The sequence below is a fragment of the Triplophysa dalaica genome, chromosome 24, assembly GCF_015846415.1.
Source record: "Triplophysa dalaica isolate WHDGS20190420 chromosome 24, ASM1584641v1, whole genome shotgun sequence".
Classification (NCBI taxonomy): Eukaryota; Metazoa; Chordata; class Actinopteri; order Cypriniformes; family Nemacheilidae; genus Triplophysa; species Triplophysa dalaica.
The window spans coordinates 359,115-382,500 of NC_079565.1; the positions used below are offsets into that span (position 1 = coordinate 359,115).

The 23,386-nt window shown below is 37.7% G+C and overlaps 2 protein-coding genes across 2 annotated transcripts in view; one reads left to right on the forward strand and one right to left on the reverse strand.

The window, feature by feature from the left end:
* Nucleotides 1–2,262, forward strand: part of LOC130414132 (A disintegrin and metalloproteinase with thrombospondin motifs 20) — a 49,634-nt gene extending 47,372 nt beyond the window's left edge. The window contains exon 38 of the mRNA XM_056739864.1: nucleotides 50–2,262. Within this exon, the coding sequence (XP_056595842.1) occupies nucleotides 50–136 (87 nt within the window). The 3' untranslated portion in view covers nucleotides 137–2,262. The remainder of the gene's footprint in view (nucleotides 1–49) is intronic.
* Nucleotides 2,263–19,248: 16,986 nt separating this feature from the next.
* The window catches only part of LOC130414310 (uncharacterized), a 4,849-nt gene continuing 711 nt past the window's right edge, over nucleotides 19,249–23,386 (reverse strand). The window contains exon 3 of the mRNA XM_056740153.1: nucleotides 19,249–20,881. Coding sequence (XP_056596131.1) covers nucleotides 19,686–20,881 — 1,196 coding nt within the window. The 3' untranslated portion in view covers nucleotides 19,249–19,685. The remainder of the gene's footprint in view (nucleotides 20,882–23,386) is intronic.

The following is a 23,386-nucleotide window of genomic DNA, read 5'->3' on the forward strand; positions in this document are numbered from 1 at the left end:
GACATGTGACCGATTCATCTCTCATGTTTGTGTCGGGTTTTATTTGTAGGACGGCAGCAGAATCTACGGCCGCTGTGGAGGTTTCTGTGGTAAATGTCTCCCTCATCCTCACACCGGTCTTCTCGTCCACCTTTAGTCCATCTGTCCTCCGTGAGCTCTTCCGCAGATCTCCACTTCTCTGCGTCATCATGTGTTGAATGGGATATTCAGAACACAATCACTGAAACTCTGTGAGAAGAACACGGCTGCAGAATGAATTCAGACTGCAAGGGATTGTGGGTCAAATATTTACGTTGTGTTTATGTTGGCCTGAGCTGCACTGAAAGAACAGAAGGTTTCGTTTCATCAGGCAACATTCAGAAAACTGTTTTGTTGGGCATGAACTCTTACAAACTGCTCCACTGGACTATCATGGTACAGAGAGAGCATCAGAAGGCAGATCTGTGATATCTGGATTAACTGCGGTACTTCACAGACCGTAGTATTTAACTGCTCATGAGGCTGATGGAGTACAACGTTTATTCAACGTGATGAAAAACAAAACTACTGAAGACGTTTGTCCCACACGGACGAAAGATATGCGATGAGAGACTAGTCAGAGAAGATCTGATGTTACGGCAGACAGCTCCATATGAACGTGTAAATATTTAAATGTGTACATTAGTCTGATCTGAAAACAAACACTACGCATGAATCTGTCAGAGACACAGACATCCCTAATGATTATGTGTTTATTATAGTAAAAGTGTATTCTACCGTGCTTTTAGGTGGATTGATAATCGTCAGTTTTTCTACACATTCTCTGGTAAAACTATAGTTAGCATGTATTGTAGTAAAGCTATGACTAATTTACGCTGTTGAGGCTAATGTGTCACTAATGGTGCTAAAAACAAACACAACGATAGCAGATGCTTCTCGCTTACTAAACTGATGAAAAAATACAAAGAAATAAAAAAGAATCGCTAACATGACAGCTGAAACCACATGAAGCTGAGACCCCTTAAACTGATAGTTCACGCAAAAATAAAAATTCTGTCATCTGTCAAAGTCATTACCAGGGCCGGACTGGCCATCTGGAGTACAGGAATTTTTCCCGGTGGGCCGAGTCAGACACGTATGCATGTAACACAATGAAACATTAAATACGACCCCTCCCCATCGACAAAAATAGTGGATGGTCGATGTGAGCCGAATAATCCAGGGCCGATTTTTCTTCCCAATCCGCCCCTGATCACCCTCATGTCATTTCATACTGATGAACACAGAGAAAGATATTTGGAAGAATCTTAGTCATTTCTAGACAATTCTGTGACGTCATTGACTGCCATAGTAGGAAAAATGGTAAATGTTAGTCAAATGTGCCCCAGAACTGTTTTTTTCTTTTATGGTATTTGATGATGTCATAGAGCTGAAAATGGGAACATTCTTACAAATATCTTTCTTTGTGTTTAACAGGACAAAGAAATTCACACATGTTTGAAACAACATGAGGGTGAATAAACAATGACAGAATTCTCATTTTTGAGTGAACTAGTCCTTTAAAACCCTGACGCAGACCAGTTGAGACCAGTCCAGTAGTTTTTGTTTGTTTAATGTTTGTTTAATCTAATATCCCTCGTGTAGAAAATCATAATTCGTCACAATTGGAGATATTTCACCAGTATAACAGTCTCTACCTCTCACGTGTTTGATTTGTTTATTTATGTTTAACAGTATTTATTCTTTAGGGAACATATATGATATTCTTATAACGCTTATATATTCTATAAGGTGCTATTTGACCTCGGACTGTGATGGAGGTGCTGGAACGACTTTTCTTTCATCATGTCTGATTGCTTGTTTTTACATCATATTTTAACCAATCAGATATCTCCAAATGTCTTCCTGATTACTCTTCTTTTATATTTATATTTACCGTACGCTGATATATGACCTGAAGATGATTGACAGATGACGAGCAGCTAAGGACAAACCTCTGACTATCATTGTGTTGATAGACGACTGAACTATGAGCTCTGTATCAGAAATAAACTGAATATATGTATATATATATATATAGAAATAGAAATGCACTGTGTGCCGGGAATCACGTGATGTTTGTATATTAACAGTGAATGTTTATATTTTAATATTCATACTTGAAGTGCAAAGATTGAGTGATTTTGCATCTTGGTGGAGTTAAAAACAGAATGCACATATTATCCAAAGATATTTTAAATCCAGCTTTTACTCATGATGTAGTGTTTTATAAGAAATCGTGATCTGTGGTGCTACGATTATAAACAAATGAATGTCATTCAAGTTTCACATGTGTTCCATAGTGCCGAACTAACTTTGATCATTGAACGATAATAAAATGATGGGATGATGTTTAGTTTGCTTTGTTTGCACATTTTCCACAAAAATAGTTTGTGTGTAATGATGTTGCTCATTTTGATAGTTTTCAAGTATAAGGATTTCCACAGTTATTTAATTTTGACTTCTGAGGACAATGCACACAATAGAGTCTGTTCCAGAGCCAGTGATAGAGAGAGTTGTGTCTTCATCGTTGACTCCAATGAAACAGTTTTTTCAGTCTCAATAGTTCCCAGAAGTTAGTAACCCATGGAGCTGCGACTAAACAGACCAACTGATGTAAACTTTTAGTCTATTTAAAGATGAAAGCCATTTAATGAATAAAAATGAAAGAAATAAAGCATTTAAAGAGAAAACATCACTTCCTGGAACTATCTGAAGGCTCCATGAATCACGTGACGCTCCAGTGTTTTGGACTTCCGTTGGCAGAACTCTCTCTCTCAGTGGCTCTGAAATGTTCTTACTATAGAATTGACTCGTAAATGTGTTTTTTCAGTACAGTGTCGATGTTGAAGTCTCGTTACAGCCACACGAGGGCGACAGAGATCTGCGGACGTCTGCCGGTCTCGCGCTCATGTTTTAGAAACAAGGTTTTCTTTATTAAAGTTATATTTAATGCACTGCACTGATTTGGAAGATGAACTAACTGCTGAGTTGTTATGAATGATTTTCTGCAAGTGTCCTCTAATGTTAAAATGAGAATATAAATCAGTGCATGAAAGAGAAGAAATGAATCTCAGACCGCGATTTACAGCCGACTGTGAGGATCTTACAGAGATAACGCGTGTGCGCGCGCGCGCTCTTTCTCTTTTATCAGAGCTCATCGTGAGATGATCAGAGCTCATGTTTACACGGTTTGGAACAACTTGAATGTGAGTAAACGACGACAATTAGTTTTGGGCTGAAGTGAAGTGTCCTTTAGATCAGTTGTGAAGTATGATGTGTCAAATCGTTCAGTGATTAAAAATGAAAAAGTGTTCAGAATCAAACTGTTTTATGAAGTTCTTCTGTCTGTTTGCCGGCAGGCGGCGCTGCAGGAGACACTAAACATGTCCTTTACATTTACATTTATTCATTTAACAGACGCTTTTATCCAAAGAGACTCACAGAGAGTTCAGAGAGCAATAAAGTGATGACTTTCTGATTTCTTTTTCATTGACATTGTTTGCATGAATGCTTCAACGTGAACAGTTGTGTGAGAAAATGATGTCCAGATGGTACAAAATGGACAAGACAAAAACTTTTAAGGTATTTATTGCACAAAATGATTTGGTACAAAACTGAATAGAGCGAAGGCGTCAGTTTTACAAAATGTGACTTTTGGCTGTGACTGTATTTGGAAGTGAGACACACATTTACAGTGAATGTGTGAAGTGTCTTTATGATTTATGACCTCAGACACTTTGTTATGAGAAAGACTGCACACTATACAACACAATACATACTACATTCATCACATTACATACATACCTTCTGCTACAGAAACATTCTCTCTCTCTCTCTCTCTCTCTCTCTCTCTCTCTCTCTCTTCCTCTCTCTCTCTCTCTCTCTCTCACTCCCTCTCTCTCTCTCACTCAGAGGAGGTTCAGGGAACACATCATAAAGCAGAGAGGTCAATTTTCCTTCAGCACATGAGCTGGATGTGATCACATGTCTTTGTGTGTTGAGTTTGTGTGTGAAATAACCTGCAGCTGGAGATCTGTGTTTAGATTCCAATATCAGAAGATGGATATCAGTAATATCTGTGAGTATGTGAGGTCATTAGCAGAAGCCGAGCGCTCGCCCTGGGATACAACAGTTCGGCCAAACAGATATCTCAGATCTTTACTCACCCTGATGATGTTTCCAAACACCTGGACTGATGTTTATTGTGTTCTCTAAGCACTGAAGATTATAGCACACATGAACACATCAAATCACAGATGATCTCTTAAACATCTCCGTTATTTTCTCCTGAGAAAAAGAGTCAGAAATGTCTCTGTCATTAGAGTTTGGGAAGAGATGTCTGCAATTAAAAGTCAATATTAATGAAGATCTCAATATCAACTCACACATTTCTTATCACATTAACTCAAATCCAGATGATTTCACTTCTTCAATCTAAATTCATTTACAGCTCCTTCATGTCTCAGTTGATTCTCTTTTTTGGGACATGATCAGATCTCCTGAGCTATAAAAGATCATCGTGTGAGAAGGTTCTCCTGTGGTGTTTGGATGGTGAGTAAACTCTTCTCTTGATTTTTTGTGTGTCTTTATGTTGTGTTGGCTGTTTTACAGCTGTAAGAAAGAGAATCTTCAGTTTTAATCCAATCATCATCAGTTATCACATGTCTGGATCCATCTGCGCCGCTCTCCTAATGTCTTTGTAATGGCTTCATCAGACGCGGGGGACATATGGAACGATATAGTGTTCATGAAGGGTGGAACAGATGACAGAAAGGTTACGGCCCGTGTGAGTCTGATGGCTGGTCAGATGTCTGATACCATTGTGAGAATGTTGAGAGAGTCTCATTAGACGACGGGTTATCTCAGAGTTAATGATGCATTGCATCGTGGGAAATTGTTCGGTCCCGGCTAGACGCTGTAATTGGGTAATAAGCTTTGGTTAAATCAGTGAGCGAAGATTAATGTCAACTCAGTGTTAGGAATATGCCTCATATCAAGCACTCACTCATTTCTTATGTTTTTAAGCTAAAGAATGCTAATGAATAAATAGTTTGGTCATGCATGTTTATGGTCATGATATGTCAGCATGTTTGGTTTTGGCGGCCATATTGGAAAGGTCAGAACAGCCACGCAAACCCATAAACAGACGTGTTTGACTAAAATTCTTCAACATCTTTTGTTATAATTTCATAGAGGTTTATTTATTTTTAATGCTTTATTATGCCTCTCATTTCAAAACATATATATTTAAATTCTATAACAAAAAGAATCCTTAACAGACTTTTTTTCACAATGGTTATCTTTCATTATTTCCTTCTACTTTGTTTAATTCTATATTTGTATGTATTAATTTATCTTGTGGTACATTCTCACTACAGAATACACTAACATTCTCATCTTCATTTCAAACTCTTATGAGGGCACAAATTTATTCAGTTATTAACAATATACATATATATAACAAAATTATAATAATAAAAAATTTCACATCGAAAGAAGTTTAATATTTTCTCCAAAACATTTATATAAGTCTCACTTGTGTTTTGAATTGGTTATTTTTTTCTGGTGTGTAGTTGAAGTTTCATTAGCGTCACGGGAAGGTGTTGATTTGCGTTCTCTTCACATTAAAGCTGTGCATTGCGTTACATGCATATGTGACTCGCTAAAGCCTTGGCGTTGCGTGCATTTGCGTTTATAATAATTCCACCACTTGTCGCGGTCGAAGGCAGTCGGTGGGATGGCCGTTCTGGACTTTAACAGAATGTCCTACTGGTCAGTCCGCCCCTGAGAGAAGGTCAGGTGAAGATCCGGTCACTCATCACAGATGTTTGCTGAGGAATTTCTCAGGATGATGATACTTGACAAGTGTTTTAAATCAAGTGTCTCCTGGCAAACATCTAACAGCACCAACATTCCTCAACAATTTGAATTCATATTTGCTATGATTTGAGTTTATGCTTTCAAAGTTAAAACACCAACCCTGTGTCTGAAATCTGAAGTTTATATTTATCTCGTTAGCAACGCCGAGGTCATAGGTTCACTCCCAGGGATTGCACATACTCCGATTCAAATGTATAATATAATCCAATGTGAGTCGCATTTGTGTGCCAAATGTAAAATGTAATGTTAATTTTAGCTTAATGTTTTATCACATTTAATACTTGTTTTGCTAATTCTCGTTTAGCTATGTTTTTTCAATTTTATTTAGGCCTGTGTTTGATTTCAATGAACAGAAATGTGTTAGTGAACTCTAATAACTCAATTGTGAAGTGTGTGTTTTCAGACGTGGGTTCAGTTAGCTTGTGTTGTTTTACAGAGACAGAATATGAAAGTGTCTGCCATACTAACACAGTTAAATGAGTTTAGTGGTGAAAACTTGTTCATTTATGTGACTCTTACAACTGAATGGGGAAGTGAACACAAACACAAACGTCAACATTTCCTTTGACCTTTAAAGAAGCGCTGAGTTTTCCTGTTTATTTCACATCCTCAGGTGCTTCAGTGTTAATCGCTTCATCATTTTGTCACATTGTTCAGTTTGAGGAAATCATTTGTTTAATGCCATTTTTTTTACTTTAAATCGAAAGTGAAGTTTATACAGTATACAAAACAATAACAGAGGAAACTAACTTTCATCTTCTAGATTCACACTTTACTCAGTGAATTGTAGTAAACTAGAGTATATTGTAGTAATTATACTACAAATAATACTAAAATATTTTGTAATATTAGCAACCAAGGATTACAAAGTCGACCAACTATTGTAAATATAGTTTACTATAGTAAACTTTATAATGTAGCACATTAACCATATGATTCTGAATTGATAAACTGTGGTAAATACTGTAGTTTACTAATAATAATATGGATAAGGTAGAAGGTAGAAGTCGTCAGTACAGTTAACTATAGTAAACATACACTATTTTGTTCTGATATTAGCGGACGGGCTGGTTTATTCAACAGGTGAAAGATTCCAGTGATGACTGATGACATGAACCGGACGTTTGGCCAGAAATATCCTTTTCCAGGCATTGTGCTCGAGCACGTTCACATTAAATAAAAGGATCACAAAGTTCACACAAACCCAATCACCATGCCTCTTAACTCCTTACAATCTTTATTTATATTATCTGAACCTTTTCTTATAAAAACGAATCATTTCTGAGTGTACCTATAAATGATATTATAACATTAAACTATGATGAAATTGTGATGAAATTTGGCCAGTTCATCAGTGTGTAGTGATTGGTGGAATACTGTAAGCGTGTGACGGTCATGTAACACCTCTGACCATATTTGGAACATCAGGTTCCTCTTCAATTGTACTGACAGGTACACCGACTTACTCGAGTATACATTTGGGCGGTCTTTGTCACATCAGACCACCAACTGATGTAGATTTGTGGGGGTGTGGTTACAAGAGGCGTTTCATTCGCTTTAGATAGAATGCATCTTTTGTTCCCACACTTTCATTTCTGCTATTATACGTGTCCAATACATGCATGAGAAACTTATAACACACCAAACACACAGAAAGCATGTATTCGTGCCATATGACCCCTTTAATAAGCAAATATTAACATCTGTCTATGCTATTAGAAATCAGACTGAACCTGATGCTCAATTTATCATAAAAGAGTTCACAGCTGGGTTTTAGATTATTCTGCAAAAACAACATCATATCGTCTGCTTGGTTCCTGAAAAATGAAACAATCTTCTTCACCTCCAGCTATAGCTGTGATTTATACTCTCTCTCTCTCTCTTACTCTCTCTCTGTTTGTGTGTGTGATTTACACGCTGTTTCGCATGCAGACGCTGTTTGGACAGGAGGAAAGTTACATACGGGCACAACAGAGCGTCTGTTCATCACAGCTGTGCCAAAACACACACGAGATCATCATAATATAAAATCACTAATGAGGATCTGTGTCAACAACAGCTGCCGTGAGTAAACAAACATGTAAACAAACAAACACACATCATACACACCTGTGATGAGATATCTTCAGCATCTCAACTCATTCTCCAGATGTCAGTGAGATTTAATGGAGTGTGAATGGAAACTTTTGTTGAAGTGTCATTTACGTTTCTCCTGAGAAAAAGAGTATAAATCTGACAAATGTGTCTGTCAGTAGAGTTTGAGAAAAGGTGTCAACAAAGTGTCAAACTGAGCTAAGATTTGTCAAAAGTCAATATTATTGAAGATCTCAATATGAACTCACCACATTGACTCAAATCCAGATGATTTGACACGTAATGTAATGTTGGTGTTTGTGTAACATTCAGACTGATAGACAAACAAGAGCGAGTGATGTGTGTGATGAGAAGATGATCAGTTCTGCTCATGCTCAGCACGTACACCTTCGTTCTGAGGAAAGGTCAGTCTTTCCCTTGTGAATGTGGCATGCTGGGATATCGTCCATGTGCAGTGATGAATATTAACAACCGCTTCTGACAGTCATGTGGAGTTCCCAGAATCATAGTCAACAGACTGAAATCATACAGAAGAACATCTGCACAACACCGTCTGAACATGTGTGAAGATCTGATCAACAGCCAACAGACAAACATTAAAACCTTTTTAATAACACCAAACATTCAAACTGTTTTTATTTCATCAGAAGTTATCATTGTATTTTGTGTCATGAGAATCATTTTGTGAAATTTTAACGGTTTGTAATATATTTATGTGTTTTTCTCGTAGCACGATCAGTCATGTGTATAGCAAGCCGAATTTGCTTTTAATCATTCTCAGGATATTATTTTTTTATATCAACAATGATGGTTTTTTCTAGAAAGAATTGCATTTCTGATATCAGAAATAAGACTTTTAACATGTACGTAATGAACTATTGATATCTGAAATTGAATTTGTATGGCAGTCTATTGTGATAATTAACTAGCAAAAATGCAATAATAGATATCAAGAATTACGCTTTTTACTAATTGAAATTAGATATTTAATATCAAGGATACAGATTTCTGCAAGTGATGGCGTGATTGTTTATATCAAGAATTCAAATTTTTACTAGCGAAAATGTAATTACTGATATCAAAAAATAGCAATTGTTACTAGTATAAATTATATTCTTGATATCAAGAATTGTACTTTTTACTAGTAAAAATTTAGTGGTTGATAACAAAAACTTATATCTTGAAAGGATTAAAAGCTAATTTGGCTTTCCATAGATTTCTGCGAGTGATACCGTGATTGTTGATATCAAGAAAAATAATTTTTACTAGTAAAAGTTTGAGCATTACAAGCTAATTCGGCTTGCCACACAGGTGACCTCTACGGCTCAGCTGATTGGATAAATGAAGTGAAGTGCCCTTGAATCAAAGATGGCAGCACTTTCACGACCGCACGTGTCTTCCAAACCACTGTCATTGAGATGAAGAAGAACTCTAGAAGATTTCAGGATTCTGCAGGTATGTTAGAGCTATTGTGCACGTAATCCTGTGAGAGAATCACAAATCTACAACAACTTTATGAGCCGCAAAACTTTAAATCAAATGTTAAATCTTTTAAGCTAATCGTATTGATTGTAAAGTGACCTGCAGGTGGTGATAGAGAGCAAGACATCATCTGATCAAATCATTCTGAATTATTGTCATCATCATTATTTTAGGCCGCCCTAAGGTCACGAATGTCTTCTCCATTGACTTTAAAACAAATGATGATTTATGAAGCATGTGGAATGTTCCGGCGTCTTTCACACTTTAACACCATCAGCATCTTTACATTGACAGTATGTGTGAGCGTAGACTGTATGAAATATACAACACATTGAGCCGTTCATCATCAAGAGCTGTTTCCAGGGAAATTCAAGCACACTGGCTGAACATTTGTTTGTCAAGATGAAATATAGTACACTCAACCGAGAAATGTGTGTGCTACTTTTAAACCTTAAACTTGCAGTTTACATGTGCAGGCGTGACCAAAAGTGATTGAAGTATTCAAGATGTAGTTGTGTTTAGAGAGTATACTGAAGCATAGCTTTGAAAAGAATTTAAGGAGTCTTGATAAAAATACACATCAGCAGTTAAAAGTGGCAATCCGTATGTTTTTTTAATTAAAAATGAACTAAAACCAAATATTGAGTACATGAAAGAACGGTGTTTAAGACGCTGGATTCACCTCAGAAAGCTTGTATTAATGGTTTGTAATTTTCCTTCTATATGTAATTTCTGAAGGAACGTGTGGATGCTGCTGGCGATGGGTAGCATTGTACAAAGAAGATAAGTATTGTTTATGGCGACGTTTAGTACTTTTACTTTTAAACGCCAAGCAGTATGACATCTGTGGATCCATCAGTTGTGAAAACCAGGAAAGTTGAGAGTTTACAGAGAAAATGGGATTGTGATGGGACTCGTGCGAAACAAGAATGAATATTTGCAAGGCATTTCAAAGGTGGCGTGAAGTCTGTGATCCGTGATGGAAAAGGGATGCAGGCATGACTTTATTTCTTCTGAACAGAACAGGTAAGACATATCAATATTTCAATAGATACACAAAACCATTGCGCACTTGTTGTGTTAAAACTGCAAAATATGACATTCTTATGAAGCATCTTTGTCTTGTTTTTAGTAAAAATATCCCAAACTTCTTAAATCAATATATAATTACTTGACAAGAAGAGTGACCTAACATTCAACAAGCAAAAGAATCTACAAAAATAAACTTGAATTTGGTTATTGAGAAAAAGGTCGATCTGAATTCAAGTTTATTTTTTCACCACATTGACAGATTTTTTTGCTTGTTTTAACCATAAACTTACTTAATTCTTATATTTTATTCATTAAAAAGAGACTAAATATATCAGGTCACCTTTTTTGTCAAGAAAGTGCATCTTGATTTAGGAATGATTAGATATTTGTACTAGAAAAAAAGACAAAAACACGTGTTTTTTTGCAGTGAATACAGACGGGTAGAGTTTCATCGGTTGTTCTTTCTCTGTTTGTTGTGTTCATTGTGATAAATGTAACTCAAGCCCTGTTTGCACAGGATTAGTATTATCTGGGGACATCGTGTGATTTAGGAATGACCTCCCCACACCTGTGTTTTAGGGGAGCACTTGCACAGGGTAAGTGAAGCCTGTGATTTTACTCCATTACCAGAGTTATTTTCTGGAAAATGATGGCAAGACTTTGCATTTAGTTTATGTATATATAGTTGTATGGTGTATAATGATATATGATCGTACCTTTCAGCATTTGAGACCCGTGATGACGGATCTTCTGTCCGGTTCACTATGGGAGACTCCCGGCAAAAACGTTAATATTGGCAGGTAAGGAAATGACCCAACTCCCGAAATAATATCAAAACACTTCAACACAGCCTCCATTTGGGTCTGTTCATGGTCTATTTGTTTCGTGTAGTATCATCTGCCATGTTATCTGTTATGTTTATTATTCGCTGTTGATGTACAGTGAAGATTCTCACCGGTGCAGACTCAAAACATCAGACTCGTCCGCACAGTTGAGCTGTGCCAAATCACAACCAGGGGCGTGTTTACCATTTTGGAGGCCTAAGCAAAGTCAAGACCTGAGGTGTTCCACACATTTCTGTCTGAACTGCACAGCAGTGTTGAGTACATGGAGTAAATGAGACATATACATACAAATATAAACAGGATTTATTTTACGTTGAACCACATAAGAGCACAAGAAAGTGCGTATAAGAAAGTATAAGAAAGTGAAAGGTGCAAGATTCTTCTTCTTTTCATAGCATTGTTTTGCTTTATCTGTAAAATTAGTATTAGATTTCTTTTCTTTTGCTTTCTTTTGTTTTTGAGCACCGCTTTGACACAGTATGTGCGCTTCACATGGTTCTGTAAGGTCCCTTAACATCTAAAGAATCTATCTGCTTCACAAAAGATCCTTGTGGTGAAAGGAGGTTTTTGAGATTATAAAAAAGTAAGAAAGAGATGATTCTTTAAAGAACATTTGACTGAATGGTTCTTTACGGAACCAGAAATGGTTGTGAACAACCTTTTAAGCACCATTATTTTTAACGTTGTACTATTTGAGTTCATCGTTGGTAGAATGCAGTGCAATGATTGTTTTGTGATGACAAGATTTGTGTAAAATGAGACCTATCCACATGACACCAGATCAGATCTTTCAGACAGATAATGAACACTTACACATAGACTGAAGGGGAGTGAGGGGTTAAATTCGTCTCATTATTATCCAGAGAGAATATTCTTCTGTTCAGGCGGTTGCTCATCTCACGTGTGTTGTCTAACGTCTGACTCCTCATTAACATCAATTGATTTTCTTTCGCTTTTGTAAGATGGAAATGACCTCAATATACACTGAAGCAGCAAACGCACACTAAAGGATACACACAGTATTCTGTTCATGTACTTTGTCACATCAGCTGCATATTTTAAAGCATTACTGTGAGACAGTTTGAGGGTATGAACACAAACTTGTTTCATAATCATTTAAATTTATACACTTTTACAATCATTGTTTTTTCTATAAACTAATTCAGTGATGGTGAGGTTTAAGGGAGTATGAGGATTATTGGACTTATTGTCAAACAGTTCTATGCTATTCAGAGTTTATGAGTTTATACGCATTATACCATGGTCTGTTTGAATACTGGATTCTGATTGGCTGGAAGGTGTGCATTAAAACCCTTTAACGCACGGCTAGCTGTGGATTATCCCTCATTTATCCACCAGTTATATGAGTTTGTCAGTTACTCAAAATTGACAAGTGTTCACAAAAACATTCTACATCTTTATTTCTATCAGAAGAGCAGTGCATGATGGGAAATTTTCCATAACCAGAGCCGGATGCTCCAGCAATCTTTTTCTTTTATAATGTGATTGTGATGACAAGCAATTTGTCTCCATCACAGGACACTTATGGTGTGAGGTCACAGGTCAATCTCTCTCGCTCTCAAATGCTCTCTCAGTGTCATATGAGGTTAAAGCATTTCTCTTAAAATCGACCTTTTCGCATTTTCTGATGATGTCAGTGGTGTTTGTTTGAGTGTTGCTATGGTGTTTGCTCAATGGTTGCTATGTGTATTTCAGTGTTTAAATTGTTTGGAATCAGATGTTGTGTGTCACTCACAGAAACAGACAGAAAGATTTGATTTCTCTTCTGTTTATTGTCTTGTTTAATGATGTCAATAATTGTTGTGTGGACAGTATCATCGGCTGTCACTCGTGGTCGAGTATGACTGTCCTCCTTCTTGGTCCTTGTGGGTCTTCAGATGAGCATAGAGGCCTATTCTAGACCCGATTGTTCTTGTGCAGTGCGGGCAGGTTAAGGTGGTGTTGGGTTTGAACTGGACCTTTTTGATGGATGCTCTCTCCTTTCTGAGTCTGCGTTTGTGCTCTGCACCGTGGTGGAGCTCTTCATTATATAGTGCAGCGCCCTCATGGACAAGGATTCTCCATGATGCCCTATTTTTTGTCATGTCCTCCCAAGTCTTAAGGTCTATGTGGAACTTTTTGATGTTTGTTTTAATGTTGTCCTTATACCTCTTCTTTTGGGCTCCTGGGGCACGTTTTCCTTCAGCAAGCTGGGAATAAAGGACTTGTTTTGGGAGGCGAAAGTCAGGCATACGGACAACGTGTCCGGTCCATCTGAGCTGGTGTTGAGCAATGGTAGCAGTGATGGTGGGGATACCAGCCTCCTTCAGGACGCTGGTGTTGGTGCGCCTATCCTCCCAACTGATCCTGAGGATTTTCCGGAGGCATCTCTGGTGATATGCCTCTAGCGCCTTTAAGTGCCTACTGTATGTGGTCCAGGCCTCTGACCCATACAGTAGAGTGGGCAGCATTACTGCTTTGTAGACCAGGATTTTGGTCTTTGCCAGAAGATCGTGGTTCTCAAAAACCCTTTTCCAGAGCCTTGAAAAAGCCCCACTGGCACAGCTGAGGCGGTGGTGTATTTCATCGTCAATGTTGGCTTTTGATGATAGGAGGCTGACCAGATATTTGAACGATCCACATTTTCCAATTTGATGTTGTCAATCGAGATATTTGGGGGCAGGACAGAAGTACTGTGTGGTGGTGACTGATAGAGGATTTGAGTCTTTTTTAGGTTGATGGCTAGACCCAGCTGTTTGTATGCTTTTTCGAAGGCAACCAAAATGCACTGTAGATCCTCTTCTGAGAGGGCTACAAGGGCGTTGTCGTCCGCATACTGCAGCTCCATGATTGATAAAGTAGTGGTTCGACCTTTTGCCCTGAATCGTTTGATGTTAAAGAGTTGCCCGTCTGTTCTGCACACAATCTTGACTCCCTGGGGCAGATGTTTACCTATAAGATGGAGGATAGCAGCAATGAAGATCGAGAACAGTGTTGGAGCTATGACACATCCTTGTTTGACTCCTGTATTTACCCTAAAGGGTTCTGTTTCATCTCCACTCCCACTGAGGACTGTAGATGACATATTGTCATGTAACAGTCTCAGTATCCGTATATATTTTTCTGGGCAGCCAATCTTTGCCAGAACCAGCCAAAGGCCCTGACGGTTCACCGAATCAAAGGCTTTGCTGAGGTCTATGAAGGCCATGTATAGTGGTAGATTTGTTCCCGGCATTTTTCTTGAATCTGGCGAGCAATGAATATCATGTCTGCAGTGCATCTGTTTGGGCGAAAACCACTCTGAGTCTCTGGAAGGATGCTTTCTGACAGAGGGGTGAGTCTGTTGGCTAAAACCCGAGCCAGGACTTTCCCTATGGTAGACAGGAGAGAAATGCCACGGTAGTTCCCGCAGTCTGCCTTGTCTCCTTTCTTAAAGATGGAGACAATCAGGGCATCCTTAAGTTGTGCAGGGATTTTCTCTTGTTCGAATATTTTGTAAAGCAGGGCATGGATGTGTTTAAGGAGATCAGGGCCGCCTTCCTTTAGGACTTCTGCTGGAATGCCGTCTGGACCAGCAGCCTTGTTGTTCTTCATCTTCCTAATAGCATCCTGCACCTCTTTCAGACTGGGTGGTTCCCCCATGCTCTCATTTATGGGCAGTTGAGGGAGTTTTTCGAGGGCCTCCATTTTAGGGGTGGTGTCCCTGTTCAGAAGTTCCTCGTAATGCTCTTTCCACCTATTTGCTATTGCTTCCTTATCTTTCAGCAGCGTAAGCCCATCTTTAGAGCGAAGGGGGGTTAGGCAACGGTAGCTAGGGCCATATACCGCTCTTGTGGCATCAAAGAATCCTCTGGTATCTCCAGAATCAGCGAGCTGCTGGATCTCCAAAGCCCTGTTTATCCACCACTGGTTCTTCAATTTCCTGATGTTCAGTTGGACAGCTGCCTTCGCTTTGGAATGCGCTGCTCTTTTAACCTTGCAATTTATTTTATTTTGCCAGGTGATAAAAGTTTGCCGCTTGATGGCTAGAAGCTGTTGGATTTCGATGTCGTTTTCATCATACCAGTCTTGATGTTTCCACTGTTTGTAACCAAGGGTGCTTTTGCAGCAGTTAATGATGGCAGATGAGAGCCTGCACCAGTGTTTTTCGGCATCAGTTGGATACTGCTTGGGCAGGTCTGCACTGAAAGCCGACTGGAGCTGTTGTTGGTAGTTGGGCTCACCCAATCGCTCGATGTTAAGTTTTGGCCGGCTCTTTGGACAGTGTCAGAGACATGTCAATCAAACTATAAAGAAAAACTACATTCTGCTTAACCACATGAAGCCTGTTTTAGAAGTATTGCTATAATATCAATGGAAATTAAATCTTAATTGTCATTATGAAATGTCATGGTGACAGAATGACATCAGTTATGTTGAACACCTCAATACACCTGTTGGTTGTATTTTGCTTAAACGGGTCTATAGTGTTAAAGAACAGGAAACAGGAAGTTCCTCCGGATCAGCGTCGTTTATGTCATCTGAAGTGGTCTATATGCTCTCCACTACAAAACGTTGATGTTAATAAAAACCTTTTTATCCTCATGTGATTAACCTTTAAAAATACCAAAATTCCATTTGTGTGCGTGTGTGGAATGAGTCCATGGTCATTGTTATTATTCCTTTTTTATTGTAGTGGTTGAATTATTTGAATTAAAATGAAAAGTAAATTTAAGACATCTGTTGGTAATAAAATCTATTTTTTTCTCTTACCGGGCACTTTCAATAATCAATAGTTTTATTGTTCAGGCTCAATCTGTATTATATAAAGCTCCATATAAACAAACGAAGATTGACTCTATTAAAATGATCAAAGCTTATTAACTGTAATGCTGGAATACAGATGGTCACAAACAAACATCACAAGATGACATTATTAAATACCGATGAAGGTTGTGAGAGCTGGGCTGCTTTTCTTTGTAGAAGATCATTCATCCGGTGAACAAACAAAACCAGGTCTGTTGTCATACACAAATCCTCTGTAGACCCCAAAATAATAAATCTGACGGCAACACACGTCACCTGAAGGAATATGAGTTTGTTTGGTGTTTGTCAGCATCACAGAGAGTTATCTGCTCTAAACTGACACCCGGAGGAATGAAACTTTCAGAAGTGGCTCCTGTTCAGCCTCAGATAGCAAAATACACCAGAAAAGTGTTTACATTGTGACACGTGTGAAAGAATCAAGTGTGTTTGTGTTTCGTGAGGGTTTTCATTCTGTGTCATCATTTAGCGCTTGTGGTTTATTTTCCTTCCTCTTATTTTAGAGTTTACAAAATGAAAATGTCCTTTCTTCAGACTGCCTGGAGGATAGGTTTTGATGTTCTGTATCGATCTAGACGTTTATATTGTTCTTTAGAGATCGAGAACGCCAGTGATATTCTGCTCTCCAGATGTGCCCAGCTTTCCTGCAGGTTCTTTCAGTTTTTTTCCCTCGACACAGACAAATCTTTGAGCAGAACGGAAAGCTGAAGCCAGCTGTGAGAACGCTGCTGAATAATGCAGTGAAACTAGATGGTTTGGGAACGCCGCTACATACTTGTGAATATTAAACGCAGAACTGATGAAACCCAGACGGAGCGCTGACAGACGGATTGGTATTATGCTTTGATTCTTCACACATTTACTGCTGAAGATGTGTGGTCACGCCCACGACTGTTGTTTATGTGAACTCCTCACGTCCTCAAATATCTTTGCTGTTCCATAAGTCTCACCTTCATTTATATTTAGTCATTGAGCAGACGCGTTTATCCACAGCAATTAGAACAACACGAGGACAACAAAAAGCGAAAGTGCAGTAAAAACTAGACAAACTAAACACCTACACAAAATCATCACACACTCAAAAAATAAAGTTATTGAACAAACTTAATTAAATTAAGGATAACTTTTCCACAAATTTGAATTACATTTCTCCAACAAAATCTAGTTCGTTTGATACTATTCATTATAATCTTGTTGTATGAACTTACATTTTTTAGTAGTCTTGAATCAATTAATTTGTGTCTTAAACTAAAATATAACGATATGTTCAAAATTGTATTATATTATAGATTTGTAACATTAATTAGACAATTAAGCAGATATTGAATTAATAGAACTCAACAGAAATACAAATAAAGGATTGTAACCGCACACAACCTAACCAAACATATGACAAACTCTTCAAAACCTTAAAGATAAATTAACATTAAAAAGTGTTACTTTTTGCTGAAAAATGCATCTAATAACATTTATTTATCACAATAAAGTTACACGTAAAAGCATGCTGGGAAATATAACTCCCCTATTATAACTGCTTTATGTTAACACAACACAACTCCTTTATGTCGTCCCAACATGAATTCAGGCATACGACTGAACATAAATAATCATGTTGTGACCAAATATTCCAAAAGTTGTGTTGATTTCACTTAAGCAAGTTAAGTAAATTGAACAAGCAGCAAAAAGCGTTCTTTTGAGTGCAGCCAACTGAAAAAATACTATGACCAAATATGACAAATTCATGTACAAACTTAAATAATCAGATATAATCAGATTCATGTGTCTTTATGTAGTTCATATCAAGTCAATGATGGATTGTGTTGAGACATCAGCAGTGGAATTATTTAGTAGGAATGAAGCATATGAAGCACTTTTGATTTTCCACAGCAGGACAAATATTGACCAAAGTTACATTTCATTAGAACTGGAAGAAAAGCAAGAAAAGCATCTCTTTACTTTGATGAATGTTGACGTGAGTGATTCACTCTTCAATGATGTTTGTTTGAAGACAAGCTGGTTTTGCAGACGTTCGATTTGCATGAAGTTATTTAGCAACAGAAACAGACATCAATATTGATGTGACTTCCGTCATGAGCACTTTTCTTCAGATCGGTGAGTCAAAACTACTGACTCATGCCATGATGTAATGCTCCAGTTCTTCACAATAACACATGAATCTATAAAGAGCTCGAAAACGCACGGCGGCTGTTACGAGTCATGAAGACGTGAAAATCACACAGGACATAAACTAGTTTGTTTCTGTTTATTTTATACATCAGTGTTTGGTGGAGTTGTCATAGGGATTCCTTTACACCACAAAAAATCTGTCTGGATTTACATAACGCACAAGAAACTTTATAATTGTATACATTTATCTTGATGATGTTAATCTTTCTTTGTTCGATCGCTTGTTCTGTTCTGGTCCTTGAATGTTTTGTTAATATATATATTTACAGAAACCATCATCAGTATCTTTAATCTTGAATATTAAAAAGGCCTAAAGCTGAGAGAGAAATGAAATAATATTCCAGCGGAAGGTTCAGAGGGTAAAATAGATTTATATATATATATATTTATTAAACACTTTTGATTGCATTTGAGTTTTGTAAATGAGTTACAGGAGCAGTGGATTTCTTGGCTGATGGTTGTTATTTTCACTCAGTGCTTCTTGTTTTCGTTGCAATAAAATAAAACAGATGTTCTCAGCTCATAAATATCTGAAGGTATGTTTCAAACGGTCTTTGTCTGTTTTTATTTACAGTGTGAATCTCCAGAGGAACGAATGAACTTCAACAGCAGGAGAGACCTGAAGTGAACATGATGACGTGATGCTAAAACATTCATCTCATCTTCAACGTGTGAATAGACAAAACATTTCAGTATTTATTTATCAAGATATTGTTGAAGGAATTGTTCACCCAAAAATGGTCCCGATAGTAGAAATAAAAATCACTGGTCAAGTCCATGGGTACCATTTTTGGGTGAACTAACTAATATGAAAAATGAGAAATGTGAACTGTAAACAAAACAAATGAAGGTCAACATCACAGGACATTGACTTTGAGTCCTCATAATAAAACTATAAACAATGGAAATTATTATTATTATTTAATAACACCAAGCAGTGTAAATTCATGTCTGACAGAAACATTCATAACAGATTATTATCAGTATTTAGTGTACATGAACTGTTTTACATTTTTGAAAGAAAATACCAGTTTTGTCTTGATAAATGTAGATTGTATATATCCCTGAACAATCCCATAACCCTGAAAATAATAAGTCAATAATATTTATGGGTATTTAACTTTCCTGCAGCTCACTGGTTAGAACATGGCGTAAGCAATGCTGAGGTCGAGGCTTCGATCCCACATAGTGAGAAGCAAAAGTATAATGCGATTCAATTTCGCTTTGGATAAAAGCGTCTGCTAAGTGAATAAATGTAAATGTACTTTCTGCGTAGTTTGAATATCAGCAAAACAAACTTTCCTAGCAGATATAAACACATCAGTATACAGAAACAGATGTTTACCATTTGAAATAGAAATAAGTGCATATGAATATGAAGAGAATATTGATGATTTTGTCTGTTAGAGGGAACGCCTTCACAAACTCTATTGAGAGAATGGCACCCATCATACAGCTGAGGAATAAACTCAACGGCACCACCACAGCAGCGTGATCTCTTATTACATAGAAATGTTTTAAAATATAAAACGAGCAAAGAATATTACAGACGATGACGCCACGTGCAGCATAACACACTGTGAGCACATCTGACCACGACCTGATGCTAGCTGCTCCAAAGATCAGACCCAAACCCAACAAACACACCAAATATTTAAATAACAGCAACATAATAACAAAGGAAATGGATTTCAGTAGATTATATTTGTTTTGTGGTGGTAATATGACAAATAACAGCAACAATGTAATGCCTTCTCTGATTGGCTCATTGTTTATTGCCAGTGCAGAGACTGTTGAGGAGAACAAAGCCATATTCAGAGGAATGGCAACGTCTGGACTCAGAAATCTTCTTAAAGAAACGAGAAGGACAAATCCGCTCATCCATGTGAAATATTTCAGGCACTCTTGAGTATAAATGACCAGAACGGTCAACGAGAGACAAACTAAACTGCAGAATACAATCACAGCCGTCTCTTCTAAAGTCAGATTCAGGCCTTCACGTCTTTTCTCTGGGTCTTGGAAGGTTTTCGGTGGGGAGTAAAATGACTCTCTGTTGAATGTGATTAACTTCTGGATGTGTGTCATGAGAGCTTTGGTCTGAAGAGGTTTGGCGCGTGTGATTTTGAGAACTCTGCCTCCGCAGGCATGGATGGTTTCTTCAGCTCTACGTGTCATGCTGTCAGCGTTCTCTTGAGACAGAAGGAGGATGCAGTACTGCAGAACCTCAGATCCCAGCCGCTCCTGGACATGTTTGAGTACATCACACTCTTCACATTCTTCATCTTTGAGGGTCAGAAGAACAGCGTGAGGTCCAGGAGACGAGAAGAACAAAGCTGTTTTAAAGTCTTGTGTCTCTGTGTTCTTCTCACAGGGGTTTGGTCCAAAGATCAGCATCATCTTTCTGTCGCTCTCATTTGAGATGACTTCACCCTTTACAATCTGTGGTGTTGCTTTTCTTCCCAACAGAACATCTGCAGAACGTCTGACGTCATGTTTATCTCCAAGAATCAGGATCCTCAGGTGCTCGTGAGAAGAAACTGAAAGAGAACCTCAAACTGTAAGGACATGTAAGGAATTTAACGTAGATATGAAGACCTGTTTTACACTAAATCATTGGTCACATTGAGAAGTGAGCCCATGAGAAATATCACAAAATAGATTACTGTAAAAAGGAACGTACATGACCAAGGGACACATTTCTATTGTAAATTCATTCACTAGAAACAAAAGGCTTCTTCACACTCATCGATTTAATCATACACTAGACTTGATTATATCTCACCGAGCCGATCTAACCAATAAAGATATTATACCTCAAAGCAACGATGCCAAGATTACCATCTTATAACATGTACACTGCGCACTGCAGAAGTCAGTCGTATCACTCCTGATCAACAGGGTAGATAGCAGGGCCGGACGGGACCAGTGGGGACTTGGCGGGGCTGGACGGGTCCTCAGGGTCTCTGGCGGCACGGAAGAGCAACAACAACAACCAAACGTAACATAACTTAAAACTGGCCAATGAACTAAAGGAACAGACAGGCTTAAATACACAGGGGAATGTATTTAGGGAAACAGAATCAGGTGAGGAACTAGTTAACTAATGAGGAAATCAGGCACAGATGACCAAACCAAAACAGAAAAGAATATAACTTTGACAAATAGAACGATCAACTAAACTACTGAAGATAGTTTCTCAAAGAGCTTGCCAGATCTGACTCCTTTAACAACCATACCAATGAATACACAATCTCTCGATGACATGACCTTAACTTGGGCACTATTTTCCCTGTTGCACCTATGAGGTTAAAAAAGATGAATGAGAAGAACAAAGCACACTGGTACAATAGAACCACTCGCGCCCTTAAAAGAGAAATGTGTAAACTGGAGCGCAAATGGAAACAAACCCAGTTAGAGGCCTTTAATATTGCCTGGAAAGAGATTGCAAACTATTATAAAATGGCACTAAAAGCAGCAAAGGTGGAGCACCTCCGAAACCTCATAGAAACTAACAAAAACAATCCAAGGTTTATTAAGTACAGTTGCTAAATTAACAAATAAATAGACTTCACCTGAACTGGCTATTCTGCCGCACCTTGGTAGCAATGCATTCACACATTTTTATGGAGAAAATCAAAACATACGAGCCAAAATAGTAAAAACTCAACCTCTAACCTCTGTTTTATGAATAAGTATCAACTGCTGCAGTGTTTTCACCTACAAAAAAGGAAGATTTTATTAAACTTATTGCAATAAACTAACAAAATGCTTATTAGCCCCCATACCAACCAAATCATTTAAAGTGCTACTCCCTGTTGATATCAATATGTCCATTTAAATGGGGGATCATCCAATCTAATGCAAGTCAATTATGGATGACCTCAGGGATTGGTATTAAGGCCCTTGCACTTCTCCATATACACACTGCCCCCTTGGCAACATTATTAGAAACCATGGATTTAGCTTCATCTGTTATGCAGATGATACTCAGCTATATATCTCATCAAGACCAGATGATTCCTTTAAGCTATCCAAACTGGCAGAGTGCATCGAAGATATAAAACATTGGATGACTAGTAATTTCCTCCTTTTAAACTCTAGCAAAACAGAAATATTACTTATAGCACCAAAATCAAGTAAACAGAATATCTCTGATTATAACCTGCAAATTGAAAGCTGCACTGTTACTCCAACAAATACAGTTAAAAAACGTTATATTAGACGGCAACCTGTCATTTAAAAATCACATCTCAAATGTCACATAACAGCCTTTTTCCACCTTAGAAATGTTGCCAAATCATAAAATATTTTGTGTGTTGCAGACGCAGAAAAGCTTATTCATGCATTTGTGACCTCAAGACTTGACTATTGTAATGCTCTACTTAGTGGTTGTCCTGTATCACGATAAACAAACTACAGTTAGTTCAGAATGCAGCTGACAGAGTTCTTACCAGGTCAAGAAAATACGATCACATAACCTCAATGTTATCATCCCTTCACTGGTTACACATGAAGTATCGTGATGAAAGTTCTTTTAATTAATATATATATATATATCCCACATAACAGAGCTTCTATCGCTCTAAGATGTCAAAACTCCAGACTTCTGATCAGACCTAGAATATCTAAATCCACCAAAGGGGGTCGAGCTTTCTCATACGTAGCACCTAAACTCTAGAACACCGTTCCTGATACTATTCGAGGGTCAGACACACTCTCCCAAAAAATCAAGCATTCGCTTAATGCATAATATCCTAAATAAACCACCGGGAGACTGCATTTATTAGATGTATTTACTAGAATGATCTTGCTTGTTCTATAAACACCATGGACATTCATTTTTTGTTTATCTGTTTTTCTTATTTTCTCCTGTTAAGGTGCTTTGGAACAAAGCACGTTGTGAAAAGAGCTATTTAAAAAATATTAAATTGAATTAAATTCGGATCTTTTAGATCAAATGGATCTATGATCTTCTTCAAACAGTGAAGGCTCAAATGAGAGCAAAACTTTGATATGCTGTATTAAGCACACACACCGTACTG